This window comes from Ursus americanus, chromosome X (genome assembly GCF_024610735.1).
Source record: "Ursus americanus isolate L20-20 chromosome X, mUrsAme1.1.p, whole genome shotgun sequence".
NCBI lineage: Eukaryota > Metazoa > Chordata > Mammalia > Carnivora > Ursidae > Ursus > Ursus americanus.
The window spans coordinates 32998691-33014311 of NC_142164.1; the positions used below are offsets into that span (position 1 = coordinate 32998691).

General features: G+C 35.9%; 1 protein-coding gene, 1 non-coding gene and 1 pseudogene across 9 annotated transcripts in view; 2 read left to right on the plus strand and 1 right to left on the minus strand.

Moving 5' to 3' along the window:
- Window positions 1-15621, plus strand: part of LRCH2 (leucine rich repeats and calponin homology domain containing 2) — a 115886-nt gene that overhangs the window by 69329 nt on the left and 30936 nt on the right. For 7 of the 8 annotated variants that reach the window (XR_015723447.1, XR_015723446.1, XR_015723445.1 and 4 more), the window contains 7 exons: window positions 151-199; window positions 278-394; window positions 8920-8964; window positions 11298-11348; window positions 14357-14414; window positions 15178-15290; window positions 15480-15617. Coding sequence is in view for 4 of the 8 variants with exons in the window: in XM_087860226.1 (XP_087716352.1) it covers window positions 151-199; window positions 278-394; window positions 8920-8964; window positions 11298-11348; window positions 14357-14414; window positions 15178-15290; window positions 15480-15617 (571 nt within the window). In the remaining 4 variants the exon portion in view is untranslated. The remainder of the gene's footprint in view (window positions 1-150; window positions 200-277; window positions 395-8919; window positions 8965-11297; window positions 11349-14356; window positions 14415-15177; window positions 15291-15479; window positions 15618-15621) is intronic. The other variant, XM_087860225.1, reaches the window with a different exon arrangement.
- On the minus strand, window positions 4377-7640 carry LOC148106884 (ATP synthase F(0) complex subunit f, mitochondrial pseudogene; annotated as a pseudogene).
- Window positions 11698-11826, plus strand: LOC123796372 (small nucleolar RNA SNORA35). The gene has a single exon (XR_006780736.1). It is a non-coding gene; the product is annotated as a small nucleolar RNA SNORA35 (small nucleolar RNA).

The following is a 15621-nucleotide window of genomic DNA, read 5'->3' on the forward strand; positions in this document are numbered from 1 at the left end:
ACTTTATGTTATTAGTTCAAATCATAGACATGGGTAAATTCTTTAGATTTCTGGTATTAAAAAAAAAGAGACAACTTTATATTGTTCATAATAAATTCCTAAGGGTAATTCTAAATTTTTTAACATATTAAGCCATCTTTAATTTTGTAGTGTCTCAGCAGATGAAGTTAATTCACCGTTATCACCCCTCACATGGCAGGTAAGAGGAAAATGAATTCCTATTATATCTAATATTTTGTTCTCATTTATTTAGTTAAAAGAAATTGTCTCATTACAGCCCTTAGAAAATCAGAAGGATCAAATAGATGAACAGCAGTGGCCAGAATCTCAACCTATAATCTGGCAGAATGAAGAAAGGAGGCGGAGCAAACAGCTTAGAAAAGAATATTTCAAGGTACTTTATTAAATTGCAAAACTTACTTTGTAATTTTTAGTTTTGATTTTATAAGTTTTGTGTTAATAAGGTAGATTATAGCTCTAGTTACCTATAGTAAATGTGTTATTTTTTCTTCGTTTCCCACATGCATGGGTATAGATAATATGATCCAGTTAAATATATAAAATATCAGTAATTCAGAACAATTAAGAATGACATTGTAGATTAATGTTGTGATTTACCAGATACTTGACATGAAAGATGAATGTTTGCTTATACTGCTAGTTGTAGCAATATATAGTTATGTTTTAAAAGAATTGCCTAGAAAAGGTCTCTCAGTAGATTTGTTTCACTATATAGTTCACATGTATTTGCAATTAGCATTTAACTGTTTCTGTCTCAATAAATGCTATTTACATGGCTCTAGAAATGCTTGGAAGTGTTTCTCCCCCAGTTTTTCTTCTTGCTACCTTAGTAGATTTCTTAAGATGGTTTTTTTATCTTAGTTAAATTAAAAGCTTAGACTATTTGAATCATCCCAAATTTCTAGTTAACAGGGTTTTAATGAAATTTTACTGTGTATGCCTTTGTAAATATTGTAGTATTATTCATTTGTGGTTAAGGTTGCTATGTTTGTAGATACCAGTGGAATTAGCATAATCTTCAGTACTAGTCAGAATCCATTATTGGAATTCCTGACTCAAATGAACAGTGCAGACAAGCTTCCTGCCCCATGAATACCAAATTCTCTTTTTGTGCACCTTTTTGTTTCCCAAAGCCTAATTTTTATCTAATAATAATAATGATAATAATAATTTTATGTAAATACATAGTTCTATGCTAAATTATAGGTAGTTTGAAGTTTATATCACTAACAGATAGGATCATATTTCATGTTTTTCTGTATTTGGCAGAAGTGGTTATCTGTACACATTGATCTATTTCCTTATATGGGAATATAACATATTTGGAAGTAGTATCATGTGACCAGAACAAGAATGTTATGTGTTGTAGCAAGTCTGTGATAAGTTTCATCCTTCTGCAAGTAATTACAGGATCCTTTTATTGAGCTTCATGTTACCTGGTCAGTATGAGAGATAATGAAGAAATAAAAGACATAGGGGAAAAAAAACGAGGACATTCTAAGCAGAACTGTGGTCAGTAATGGTGAAAGTCTGTTTATCCCAAGTCTTTACAGATCTGCAGTTATAGTTACATTCTTTTTTTTTTTTTTTAAGATTTTATTTATTTATTTGACAGAGATAGAGACAGCCAGCCAGAGAGGGAACACAAGCAGGGGGAGTGGGAGAGGAAGAAGCAGGCTCATAGCAGAGGAGCCTGATGTGGGGCTCGATCCCACAACGCTGGGACCACGCCCTGAGCCGAAGGCAGACGCTCAACCGCTGTGCCACCCAGGCGCCCCTATAGTTACATTCTGATATTTATTTCAGAATCTCCTCTTTCAGTTTATAGGACCTTGAACAAAGGCAGACAATAAAATTGGCTAGTAGATAAAACTGGATGAATGAGTGATGATGTGGAGGAAATTTTAGTTTTTCTTACTAATGGAAGAGATTTTGATATTTATTTGATCTACTAGTAAAGTAAAAGCATCTGAATTCTGACAGTTTATCAGAATACTTGCGTAGCACTTACTAAGTGCTGGACACTAAGTACTTCACAAATATCAACTCATTTAATATTCATAACAACCCTATGAAGTAAGTACAATTATCATTCCTATTTTACAGATGGGGAAATTAAGGCACAGAGAGGCTAAGTAATATGGTTGACATCACTTAGCTAATAAGCAGCTGAGCCAAGATTTGAACCCAGAGCCTATGCTACACTGCATGTTTATCTACTGTGGATAGCCTAATATCAAACGAAAACTTTCAGATCAATACAGTTTTATTGTTTTTAAAAATACTTTACAGTAACCCAAGTGAACTTCTCAATAAAGTCTTAATAGAAACCTCAGTGAGCCTTTAAAAAATAGTTCTTTGGGGGCGCCTGGGTGGCTCAGGCGTTAAGCATCTGCCTTCGGCTCAGGTCATGATCCTGGGGTCCTGGGATCGAGCCCTGCATCTGGCTCCCTGCTCAGTGGGAAGCCTGCTTCTCCCTCTCCCACTCCCCGTGCTGGTGTTTCCTCTCTTGCTGTGTCTCTCTCTGTCAAATAAATAAATAAAATCTTAAAAAAAAATAGTTCTTTGACTTAATAGCATTTGTTAAATATTTTATTTTTTAAGGCTTAAACATATCTCCTATAATACTTCTATTTTATAAGTCGATAAGAGATCGAAGGAGGTAATCTTTGAAATGTCCATTACATTATCATCATTCAACAAATGTTAATTTCTTCCATTCTTTTAATAAAGTGGGTACAAAGTTAAGCTTTAGTCATTGGAAAATATTTTTTTTTTTTAAAGATTTTATTTATTTATTTGACACAAAGACAGCCAGTGAGAGAGAGACAAGCAGGGGGAGTGGGAGAGGAAGAAGCAGGCTCCCAGGGGAGGAGCCCAATGTGGGGCTCGATCCCAGAAGGCCGGGATCATGCCCTGAGCCGGGATCACGCCCTGAGCCGAAGGCAGGCGCTAAATGACTGAGCCACCCAGGCGCCCCGTCATTGGGAAATATTTTAAGGAGATAATGTAGTTCTCCTCAATAGTCAGAAGATGTCAGTGTTAGGACACTGAAAAAAATTGAATGGCAACAGTTCCCCCCCCCCAAAATGTTAAAAAAAAAAATAGATATAAACCTGAGATACTATTCTCTAAGTCAAAACCATTTTTTAGAATCGCCAGTATTTTCTTGCTTAAGACCTTACTGATACCTATGAAGTGTCTTTATTTCAAAAATAAAATTTCTCTTAACTTAATCACCCATCTCCCAAGAATCAAAAGGGTTATTCATAGGCTATATTACTGAACTTAATCTGGATTTAGAGTTGATTAAACACGAAAATATACTGCCTTAGAGATTTATATCCAAATATCACCAGGCTCACTCAGTGATAGCCCCATTCACTTTGTGGTGTTAAGAAACATGGAGCTTCTGTGCAACTTTATCCTAACACATGTAAATGATTGAGCCACAAGATTTCTCTGTGTTCCATGGTAAATTATTAATGGCGTTGTTGTTTTTCAGTATATTTATTGAAAGTGTTTGTGTGTATCTTTGTGTATGTGGGTGTCTTTATTTATTATTTCTTAGTTGCCAAGACTGATTTTGAATAGTAATGTTTTTCAGGTAAGCCTCTGAAACTAAGTAAAAAAGGTTTCAACATATTGGCCAGATTATGTGAGCAAGAGGATAAATTGGGTCAGATTATATGAGTAAGTAAATCACTGTAGGAGTGTTACACTAACTCTTCCCAGACCACTTTTGTGTAGGTTACTACTCTACTAAATAAAATAATGTCCTCATTGCCAAAATAAAGTCACTGCATTTTTCAAAGTAAAGGTATTTCAGGAAATACATTACTTTATTAAAAATCTTTTACAAAAAGGCATATATGTTTTACATTTTACAGAAATGTATTAATACTTTTAATAAGATACACGACAAAAATGAACATCTAATTTTTTGATAAATTATGTTTAATATAAATTAGTAACTTTAATTTCTTCTAAAAATAATAATACATGGATTTCTAAATGCATTTGATGATTGATTTCTTTTTTTTTTTTTTTTAAAGATTTTATTTATTTATTCGACAGAGATAGAGACAGCCAGCGAGAGAGGGAACACAAGCAGGGGGAGTGGAAGAGGAAGAAGCAGGCTCATAGCAGAGGAGCCTGATGTGGGGCTCGATCCTGTAACGCCGGGATCACGCCCTGAGCTGAAGGCAGACGCTTAACTGCTGTGCCACCCAGGCGCCCCTGATGATTGATTTCTAAACAAGAAAATTAAAAAGCATTAGAATAACTATACCATATTAGTTTTAAGGATTATTTGATTTATTGAAATGCCATGTATATTTGTCTTCAAATTTATCTTATTCCTGTTATGATAAAACATTATAATGACCCTTAAAATACATATCTGATTTCATAAATACAGTATATCTTCATTTAAAGGCTAACGCCAAGGAAAATATTTTTATGTATTTTCTCTGATCATGATTAATTTTATACTGGAATAGGGAAGTCAGCTGGGTTTGTGAAATAACCTGATTTGTTTTGTTCTGAGAGTTTGTGCACAAGTTATTGTCTCTCCTGTGAAATTAAAATAAGCTTCAGAAGTGAATTGACCTTTTTTGTTTCTCTGGTTTGTAAACAGGTATTTACTATATTATTTGAATTTAGATATAGTAAACTTTAGTTATTCAGACTAATACTAATTGAGGACAGCTGAATTGATTCAATAAAAGTTGGACTTATAGAATATTCTCAATCTATGCGTATATTAGGTTTTGGGTGTTAGGACCTTTAAATCTGTGCAGTAGTGCAAACTAAGGAGTTCCTTTCTAAGTTTTCATATATAATGAATATTTTTAATTAGAAGTGTAGTTGAGTAATAGTAATACAAGTCTCATTATCTATGTTCTTGACCTCATTACACTGTTTTCTTCCTTTATCAGTTATTCACTCTTCTACATTCTTTCCATCTCTTTACTTTCCATCTATACATGGGCTCAGACCTCTGCAGTTATCCCCAAGTCCCCTTGCAGCTGTTGCCTTGTCTCTTTTCTTTTATGGCCAGACTTACCATTTCTGTATCTCCAGTTTCTGATCACTCCTTAACCCACCACAGTCTGGCTTCTGCTTCCATTTCTCCATTGAAATAGCCCCTTACCTAGAGCTTAACGTGTACCTAAGAATTTGACAGTGATGGCTGCCATGTCTCTCTTCTTGAAACTCCTTTCTTGGTTTCTATCTCATTTTTCTTCCTTGGTTCTTCTGTGTCTTTTGGATGTTCTTGTTTAACTTCTCTTGTGACTTTGCTTCTGCTTGCTCTTAGGGGCTCATCCTCTTATCATCACCCTAAAAACTCTCTCTGAAGCTTTTATGACTCCAGATGTCTCCTATTCTGGCGGGTCTAAATTTACATCCCATAGCTTTTTTCCTGGTCTCCAGACCTGTGTTTCTAATTTTCTGGATGTCCTACATATATTTCAAATTTGATATATCTCTCCCTCCTGCTCCTCTCCCCCGTGGAACTTGCTTCTCCTCTCTGTTCTTTATTCGAGTTAATAGTAGCAGTATCTCTCCGGTTGTCTGTGCTCTATACTTCAGTCCTCCTGGATCTTTCCTTCTCTCATTCTTCTCACCTAATTGATCACCAGGATGTTAATTATATGTTCTTTCTCCAATTCACCATTTCTTCTCCATCTCTACTGCCCTTGCTTTTGTTGGAACCCTCATTCTTTCTTGTCTATGCAATTGCAATAACTTAATTTGCTCCCCTTTCTGTAGTTTCACAGTCCTTAGAGAAATCCCTGGTTTAAATTTTTTTCTTGGCTCTCTATGACCAGTAACACAAAGTTGGGACTTTTTAAAAATTTTTTTTTAATTTTATTTTTTTATTTTAAGAGAGAGAGATAACATGAGAAGGGGGAGGTCAAGAGGGAGAAGCAGACTCCCCACTGAGCAGGGAGCCCGATGTGGGACTCAATCCTGGAACTCCAGGATCATGACCTGAGCCAAAGTCAGTCGCCCAACCAACTGAGCCACCCAGGTGCCCCAAAGTTTGGACTCTCAAAAAACTACAGACACCATGCTCACCTACTTCTCTAAGTTTTATTACCTGTCACAATTCACTCTCCTCACTAGCCATACTGCTATTATTTTTAAAAGATTTATTTATTTATTTATTTATTTTTAGAGAGAGAGAGAGAGAGAGAGAGAGAGCATGGGTGGGGAGGGGCAGAGGAAGAGGGAGAGAGGAATCTCAAGCAGACTCCCCACTGAGTGTGGAGCCCAATGGGGGCCTCAGTCTCACAACCTTGATTTTTTTTTTTTTTTAAAGATTTTATTTATTTATTCGACAGGATAGAGACAGCCAGCGAGAGAGGGAACACAAGCAGGGGGAGTGGGAGAGGAAGAAGCAGGCCCATAGGGGAGGAGCCTGATGTGGGGCTCGATCTCACAGCACCGGGATCACGCCCCGAGCCAAAGGCAGACGCCCAACCGCTGTGCCACCCAGGCGCCCCTCAGTCTCACAACCTTGAGATATGACTTGAGCCAAAACCAAGAGTTTGATGCTTCATCGACTGTGTCACCCAGGCACCCCGCCATACTGCTACCCTTTGTTTTTTGCATAGGCTGAGCTTTTTTATTCCTTTGTGTTTTCCTTCTTCTGAGAATGCCCACAAGCCTCTTTTATTCCTGGCAAACTTCTAATCATTCAGGATTTAGACATGGTAGTATAGCATAGTGGTTAAGAGCCTTGGCTTCTCGGATCAAAACACTTTGGTTCCAGTTTTTAACTTGGATATTGACTAACTGTGTGACTTTGACAAATCACCTAACCTTGCTGAGCTTAATTTTTTTCTATCCTCAAATGACTCTAATAGTATCTTCTTTTACAGGATTCTTATAACTACCGAATTACTTGATAATGTGAAGTGGTTATGAGAATAACACTTGCCACAGAATATACATTTAAGGAATCAAATGTCCTTCTTTTGTTTTGTTTTTGTACCAGTCATTTTTTATCAGGTATTAATTCTCAGTTGAAATAAGAAAGGATTCAGCAAATACCAGGGATGACAAAGAAGGTGATGGTCAGGAATGCAGACTGAGCCCTCCACACTGGGCCCTCTTCAGTGGTACATGTGTAGCTGTTTATTTTTTTATTTTTTAAGTTTTTTTTTTTTAAAGATTTTATTTATTTATTTGACAGAGATAGAGACAGCCAGCGAGAGAGGGAACACAAGCAGGGGGAGTGGGAGAGGAAGAAGCAGGCTCCCAGCGGAGGAGCCTGACGTGGGGCTCGATCCCATAACGCTGGGATCACGCCCTGAGCCGAAGGCAGACGCTTAACCACTGTGCCACCCAGGCGCCCCAGCTGTTTATTTTTTAATTCCTTGTATGATAGGCAGTAGTTGAAAAGCACCTAAGGTGCCAGCAACATAGAAACCCCAGTGATGTTCCCTTTCTTCACATTGACAGACTGACTTGTAATACTGGTAGTAACCTCTTTGAAACACTCCAACAGTGCCTTTAGGGGTGAGATCCTGCAACAGTATTCAACTTGGCAGCTTCTTTGTTTTGACGTCCATGAGTTTCTTCTCCTTTACTGTTATGACTAATGCCATCTGCAGGTCCTAGGGTCTGCCGTACAAATGTCACTCTTTTATTGAAGTAGAATAGAACCAAGAATACATATTGTCAGCAAGCATCATGCCTAGGGATGGCACGTAGGTTTTTTCCTACAGACCAACTCCATTCAGTGGCTATCTGGAACATTGGGTTGCAAACATATTGAGACTATGTCTGGGGTCAGCTGGAAAGAGCACCCTGGTAGATTAGTGATAGTTGTCATAAATCACTGGAGAGACAATGAAGGAATTTAGGTCTGGTATTCGAAATCCCTAATACTGCTTGCCTCCCAGTCTGTGGTTGAGCTATCAGGTAGATTATCTAGTTTTCCAAGAGTTATGGAATATAAAGCTATATAAGTAAAGGCCATTAAATAGAACTTTGAATGCCAGGTAAAGAAAAATTGAACATAATTTGAATGTAGGTTTTTCAATAGGGGAGTCATGAGTTGCAAGTAGTGTTATGAGTGTGTTAATCTGCCACTGATTTGCAGGATTATTTGTGGTGAGGAGGATTTAGGAATAAGAACCCTAGAGGACTTTACAATAAGAACTCTAGTGATTGTCACACTGTATTTCTTTGATTCTGGATTCTAAAAACAAGCGCTTTTTCACATACTAGCATTTTTTATTTTAAGCATATGACCTTGGTGCCTCAGTATAAAATGCAGATAATAGTATTTACTTTAGCTTTGTTAGGACGATTAAGTGGGTTGATACATGTAACACACTTTTGTCAGTGCCTGGTGTATAGTAAACACTTATGTAAGTATTAGCTATTATCACTATTACTGTTATTGTATAGTCCATATATATACCTACCATAATGGTTTTTCTTATCTGAAATCAGTAGGTTTCTTAACAATAGATGGCATTTTTGAATGGTGAAATTACTCACTAGGTGTGAGGTAGTGGGGGCCTAGGTTCTTCAGAGAGACATTACAGAAAGAATTGACAATGATGTTTTGGATATAGTGGATTAAGAAAAATGCAGAGCTTAAGACAACCTTCAGATAGAAAACCTGAATGAATGGGAAGTGGACTGGCTCAGTAAGGAAATGTTAACAGATATATAGAAAGATGCCTTGCACATGAAAGCACTGTATATGTTAGCTATTAGTAAGTGGTAGGACTGTTTAAACTGTTATGTAATTAAAGTTAGTGTCAGATAATTTAATAAAAGTACCAAAATATGAATAAATGTCACATATAATTTACTGGTAGAGAACTCATATGTACAAAGAAAAATAAACTGTGTGTTTTAAATATTTTTCAGTATAAATCATCAAGGAAGAGTTCAAGTGGCAATGAAAACGATGAGGTGAGAAAAGAGGGTAATTGTAACAATTATTTAAAATGTTTACTTTTCATATGTAGTTGGCTCATTCAGAGTAAAATGTAATACCTCTGTCAGTTTCTTGGTTAGTGATTTAAGGCATGGGTTTTTTCCAATAATAAAAACTGACCATCATCATGCAATTATTAATTATTAATTATGTAATATTATTACATAATGTGTATATTACATATGTAATATATTACATATATTACATAATTATTAATTATGTAATTTCCATGTATCCTTTATTTTGACAGAATTTCTAGTAGTTCAGTTTTAGAATTTTATTAACATTTGTCTTTTACATTTTCTCATCTTTTGTCTTCCTAAATCAACCTCGTGGTCAGTTGAGATTCTTCTGGAATTTATTAATCGTTTTCTACAAATTTTGTGTACTGTTTTAACATTTGAAATTAAATTGCTACAGTTTGTGCGTTATTATAAATTTATCTTGCCATTTTATTATTTATGTATTTTTAAAAAAAGATTTTATTTATTTATTTATTTGACAGCACAAGCAGGGGGAGCAGCAGGTAGAGGCAGAGGGAGAAGCAGACTACCCACTAAGCAGGGAGCCCGATGCAGGGCTTGATCCCAGGACCCTGGGATCAGAACCTGAGCCGAAGGCAGACACTTAACCAACTGAGCCACCCAGGCACCCTTATCTCACCATTTTAAATTATGCAGCAGCCTAGCATTTTTAAAATGATATGGTATCATCACCATAAATACTTAAGCTTTGTATCTTTTTGATTGGAGGGATTGGTAGTTAATTTGATGTTGAGTACTTGGCAGGGCTTCTGAAAACTTTAATTTTAGGAAATGGCATCACATGGAAAATGTTTGTTGAACCCTGAGCTAGAGGTGCAGCTTGACTATCATTGTTCCTGCCCCTTTGTATTTTATATCCACTTTGGTCCTGCCTGCCTTAATATCTAATCAGTTACCAAAGACCTACTTTTTCTTTCTGATACTGAAATATTTTGAATACATTTCCCACCTGCGTTTCTGCTTTCTCTGCTCTGGCAGAGGCCCTTAGCATTTTTTGCCTGTATTACCGCAATAGCATCCTTGTTCTTTTCCCTTTCTCTAGTCCGTTTTCCTTCCTGCAGCCCTAATGATTGCACCAAAGAACACAAAAATGGGCTCAGGCAAAGCTTCACCGTGTCCCTGTCACTTGGAAGGTAAATTCTTGGTCCTTCCTGATCAGGCCTCTGCTTTAGCACATCAGCCTCAGCTCATGACGTGTCTTGCTTTCTCTTTCTTTCACTGTATTCTCCAGCAATGTGGACTGCTCAAAGGTTTTCTTTCATTTTTGCTTCTGTGCCTTCGTCCTTGTCCTTTCGGACATCTTGGAATGTTGTTCCCTTCCTTCTCTTTCTGGTAAACACCTGCTCAGTTTTTCACTTTCTCAGGAAATTTGCCTTTCTCCACCACCCCTGCCATTTCCCCAAGTGCTCCTTACCTGTGCCTCATAATATGCCATGCATAGCTCTGTCACGGTACTGAGAAGGTTGTATTACCTGTACAAATGAATCTCTTTTCCCCCTAGACCGAGAGATCCTTGAGTGGATGATATTTTACTACATTTTAATATTCCCACTGTCTAGCACCTTGTCTGACCTATAGTAGGCAGTCCATAATCTTTTGTTGAATAATGAATAAATGTCCTATGTGGTATGCATATTCAAGGTTAAATGTGAAGATTTTTGTATTTGGTTGGTAGTAGTCATTCAAAAAACATTGATCATTTAATACTTTATGCAGTTAAGTTCTTTGTAATTACTTCTACGTCTATATTAGATACACATAATTTTCCACATAAAACATTCTTACTTGGGGCGATGGAATTTTTGTATGTCTCCATGTACCTCTTTCAGATTGTAGCATCTTGTTGGCATTTCCCATCAGTAATTAATCCTACATATGGATCTCTTCTAAGAACTATGGAAAGATTCTTTTCATTTTTGTTATTTAAAGGAAATAAATTTATAGGAATATTTGATGTGGATAGATAGTGCTTCTGATACCTTAAAGTGCTTATGAATCAATCACCTGGGGATCTTATTGAAATATTGAGTCTGGTTCAGCAGGTCTAGGGTTGGCCTGAGATTCTGCACTTCTCACAGGCTCCAAGAGGGTGCTGATGCTGTTGGTTCTCACAGACCACACTTTGACTGGCAAGGTGGTTGATGGTGTTTTCCAGATTCTTCCTTTATCAGTTGATCAAAACAATTTTCAGTTTTTCTTTTACATGTCTAAATCATCATTTGTATTTTAATTTCATCTTTCATCTTTTTATTTTTATATTTTAGCAAGACAGTGATAATGCTAATATGTCACCACAATCTCCGGTATCATCTGAGGTACAAATTCTGTTTTTATATATGATTACATAGGTTTCTTCCTTGTCTCTTCTCTCTAATATCATCTTTCTTTTTCTTTTAAACAATATAATTTATTCACCCTTATTAAACAATCCACAGTAGGTGAATTCGTACAAACCTAGCCTATAAAAAATTCTAAGACCACCATCTTTTGTACAAATATTCATAATAATTATTATTATAATATCACCTGAATTACTTACTGGAAAATGCCTATAGAGCATAGAGAAGACTTCACCTTATAAAATTCTTACGTTGCATAATTCATCTATATTTTGAAATAAATGATAAGAACAGCTTTGCAATTTTAAATTTGAAAGAAGTACGTCAGCATTGTGCAATGGCCTTTGGTTTTTCTCGTAACCAATTAGGCCTGAAAGCAATGCAAGAGAAACTTCCTTTTTCCACGAGAAACTTCCCTGCGGTGGGTTGTTCCTATCGACAGGAGGGTACACATTTCCTGGCATCTTAGACCTAAGGGGGAGCATAGGGAGAAGGGGTGGATGAAAGTTAGCATTTGTGAGATCTCACCCAATTTTCTGGTGGCTTGAGTGATCAATTCTTCTAACTTAGTTAAACCCATTGCTTTACAAGAGATAAATTTAAAAAAAATTGGAGCACTATCATTTCTACTTCATATTACCTTATTCAGTATTCTAAAAGTGTTTTGGCATTAGTAAATAAATGATTATATATTCACTTGGTGAATTGGTGAATTCAGAACTTTGTCTAAATGTTTGGATCATCCATATTCATTATCTAACTTTGGTTAATTACATAGATAGTATTTCATTTTATATAGGTGGTGTCAATTTTTTTTTAAAAGCCAAGATCATTTGTCTTTTGTTTTGGGTGAGTTGCATTACAAAACTTTTAAATGGATTTGGATATTAGCTTTATAAACATGTTTCTAAATTATTTATATGGCAAGTAAAATGGCTTGTGTTCTTTTAGAAAGTAATTTAAGTTAGAATATCCTAAAATTAGTCTTTATCACATGCTCTTGTTAATCCTTTCTTTTACTTTCAGTTATAATAAATGTAAGCATATCAGTGACTAGTTCCCTAGTTGCCTTATGATTTTATGATCTGTGCTCATGGGGAGAGTATTACTGCCAGTTTTCTTAAATAAATTATATTGCTTTTATAATACATTTTGCTTACATTTGGATAAGTGAAATTTTGGGGAATTTATAATACTTTATTCAAAATAATGAAGACAAACTGTGAGCTTGTGGATGGATAGGGTGATGAGCATGTGTTTTGGTGGCTCAACTAACATTCAACTTGAACTGCATATAACATGTTAATCAACAGAAGATTTAGAGAATCAACAAAATTCTGATTACTTCCATTTCACCTGTGAAAGAAAATGGTAAAAACAATATAGTATTATTTTTAAAAAATTAAAAAAATATTTAAGTAGGCTTCACACAACGTGGGGCTTGAACTTATGACCCTGAGATCAAGAGTCACATGCTCTACTGACTGAGCCAGCCAGGCACCACTAGTATAGTACTATACTGTTTTTTTTTGTTTTTTTTTTTTTTAAGTAGGTTCCATGCCCAGCTTAGAACCCAATGCAGGGCCTGAACTCCTGACCCTGAGATCAAGACCTGAGCTGAAATCAAGAGTCAGACACTTAACCGACTGAGCCACCCAGGCACTCCTAGTACTATACTATTAACAAAGTGCTTGCCTGTACATTTGAACCTAAAGTTGTCCCATGAGTTGGGTATTATCATGATTTTATAGCTAAAGAGATTGGTAGCCTTTCCCAAAGATCCCAGTCAATAAATGGTAGACAAATGACTGAGGCTCAGACTTTAGCTGCTTCACAGTTATTGCAAATATTAAATAACGTATGACTGAAATTATGTTTTCTTATCACTGTACAATTTCTAAAGTGCTTTCTTTTCATTATCTTAGTTAATGTTTACACAAACACCCCATCTTAAATATGAAGAAATAGTCCCAGAAATTAAATTTTTTTAAAGATTTTATTCATTTATTTGAGATAGAAAGAGAGCACAAGCAGGGGGGCAGAGGGAGAGGGAGAAACAGGATCCCTACTGAGCAAGCAGGGAGCCCAATGCAGGGCTTGATCCCAGGACCCTGATCATGACCTGAGCCGAAGGCAGGTGCCTAACCGACTAAGCCACCCAAGAGCCCTGAGAAATTAAATGTTTTGCTCAAAAGTTAGCCTAAGCTTTCTAATTTTGTAATTTTTTCCCCTAGATTTTTAAAATATACTATTTCTTTCCACAGCACACCACTATGTGAAAGCACTTCAAAACAATGTATTCAAATAGATGATAATTTATCATTTATTAGTATCACCTTTCACCCCCTATCAGTATGAATGTGCAGGTTTGCCTCATTTTATCTACTAAATGTCAAGCCCATAGTAGATACTGAGTGAATGTTGCTAATTTCACTTATTTTTTCACTGAAACGTATTTCACTTTGTGGAGGCTTTAATCTGGTTCTTCATTAAAAAAAAAAAACAAAACTATTGGTTTTTTTTTTAAGATTTTATTTATTTATTTGAGAGAAAGAGCGAAAGAGAGTAAGAGAGAGAGAGCACAAGCAGAGGGGAGGGACAGAGGGAGAAGCAGCTCCCTGCTGAGCAGGGAGCCAGATGTGGGGCTCCATCCCAGGACCCTGGGATCATGACCCTAGCTGAAGGCAGATGCCTAACTGACTGAGCCACCCAGGCACCCCCAGTACCTGTTTATTTTATATAATTCAGTAATTTTTACTTATACTATGAGAGAGAAGTATTTAAAAGCTTATGTAGTCAGATCAATTAGCAAATATTTGTAGACCTTTTAAAAGTGAAATGTATCAATTTGAATTGAAATGCATTTTGCTTTTCTGTACTCCACTAATTATGGAAACAAATACTTCTAAAATTGAAATGGATATGAATAACTACCTTGGTTATTTTAAAAGAAAAGTGGTTTTATTTCTTTTCTTTTTTTTTAGGAATATGATAGAACCGATGGTTTTTCACATGGTCCTTTTGGCTTGAAGCCTAGATCAGGTAAGTATATATTCTGCAAATAAAATTTTTTGGTTATATGTGAAACTAGAGTTTTTCAGCTTAAGTGGGATTGAGTCCATAGTTTTAAGTACACATAGATTCTTTCCCCTCTCCTAAAAGTAATTTTCTCTTAACCTTATTTGTCTTTCCAATTCCCATTCCCCATTTCTTTCTTCCTCTTTACCTTCAAGCTCCTGAAACCTCAGCTTTTTGCCTTAGATATACTGCAGTCTTATTTCTACTCTACTGTGACTGCTATTAGAATGACCACTCTGCCAGCAGACCAAACACTGTTTGAAATTATAGCACTCCATTATATTGTGGTTTTAAAAAGGGATCTTTTCGCATTTGGCAAACCCAAAAGAAAATGGATCCATGTTACTTGGCAAGGTATTGAATTATAGTTTTTATTCCTGAATAACTGTATTGACCTTCAAGAATAATTTCCTTTTTCTTTAAAGGTAATAAAGGCTGATTTATGTTCAATAATTTTTAACCTGGATCATAAGTTTCTAATAACGTATGTTTAAATAAGAACACGTATAGGTGGTAGAAACCGTTACAGTTGTCTTCCCTGTTGCTTTCAATTGTGCAGATAAATAGATTTCAATTGTATTCTATAAAAAATATTTAGAATGTATTAATAAGTAATAGTGTTTTATGTAGTTTTGTACTGATTCTTTTTTATCATGCCTCTTTTCTCACCGCTGGTTGAGTCTTCTTATTAGCCTTGTGATAAGCTAGGAAATTTCTGTTTTTATAGCTTTTAGCCGCTCATCTCGCCAGGAATATGGGGCAGCAGATCCAGGATTTACAATGAGAAGAAAAATGGAACATCTACGGGAAGAACGAGAGCAAATACGACAACTTCGCAATGTAAGTAAGCTTGACCTTACAGATCTGCTTTGTAGAAATGGATATGGATTTAACTTGGAAAATTAGCAAGATATCTGAATTTTATTTGCAAAGCTTTTTAAAATTTGGAGTATATAATGATTAGTAATATAAATTTATAGCATATATATTTACATAAAATATCTGTGATTTATACCTGTTTCTTTATAGAATCTCGAGTCCAGGTTAAAAGTAATTTTGCCTGATGACATTGGAGCTGCACTGATGGATGGGGTTGTTCTTTGCCATTTAGCCAATCACATAAGGCCACGCTCTGTAGCTAGTATTCACGTGCCATCACCAGCAGTGGTAA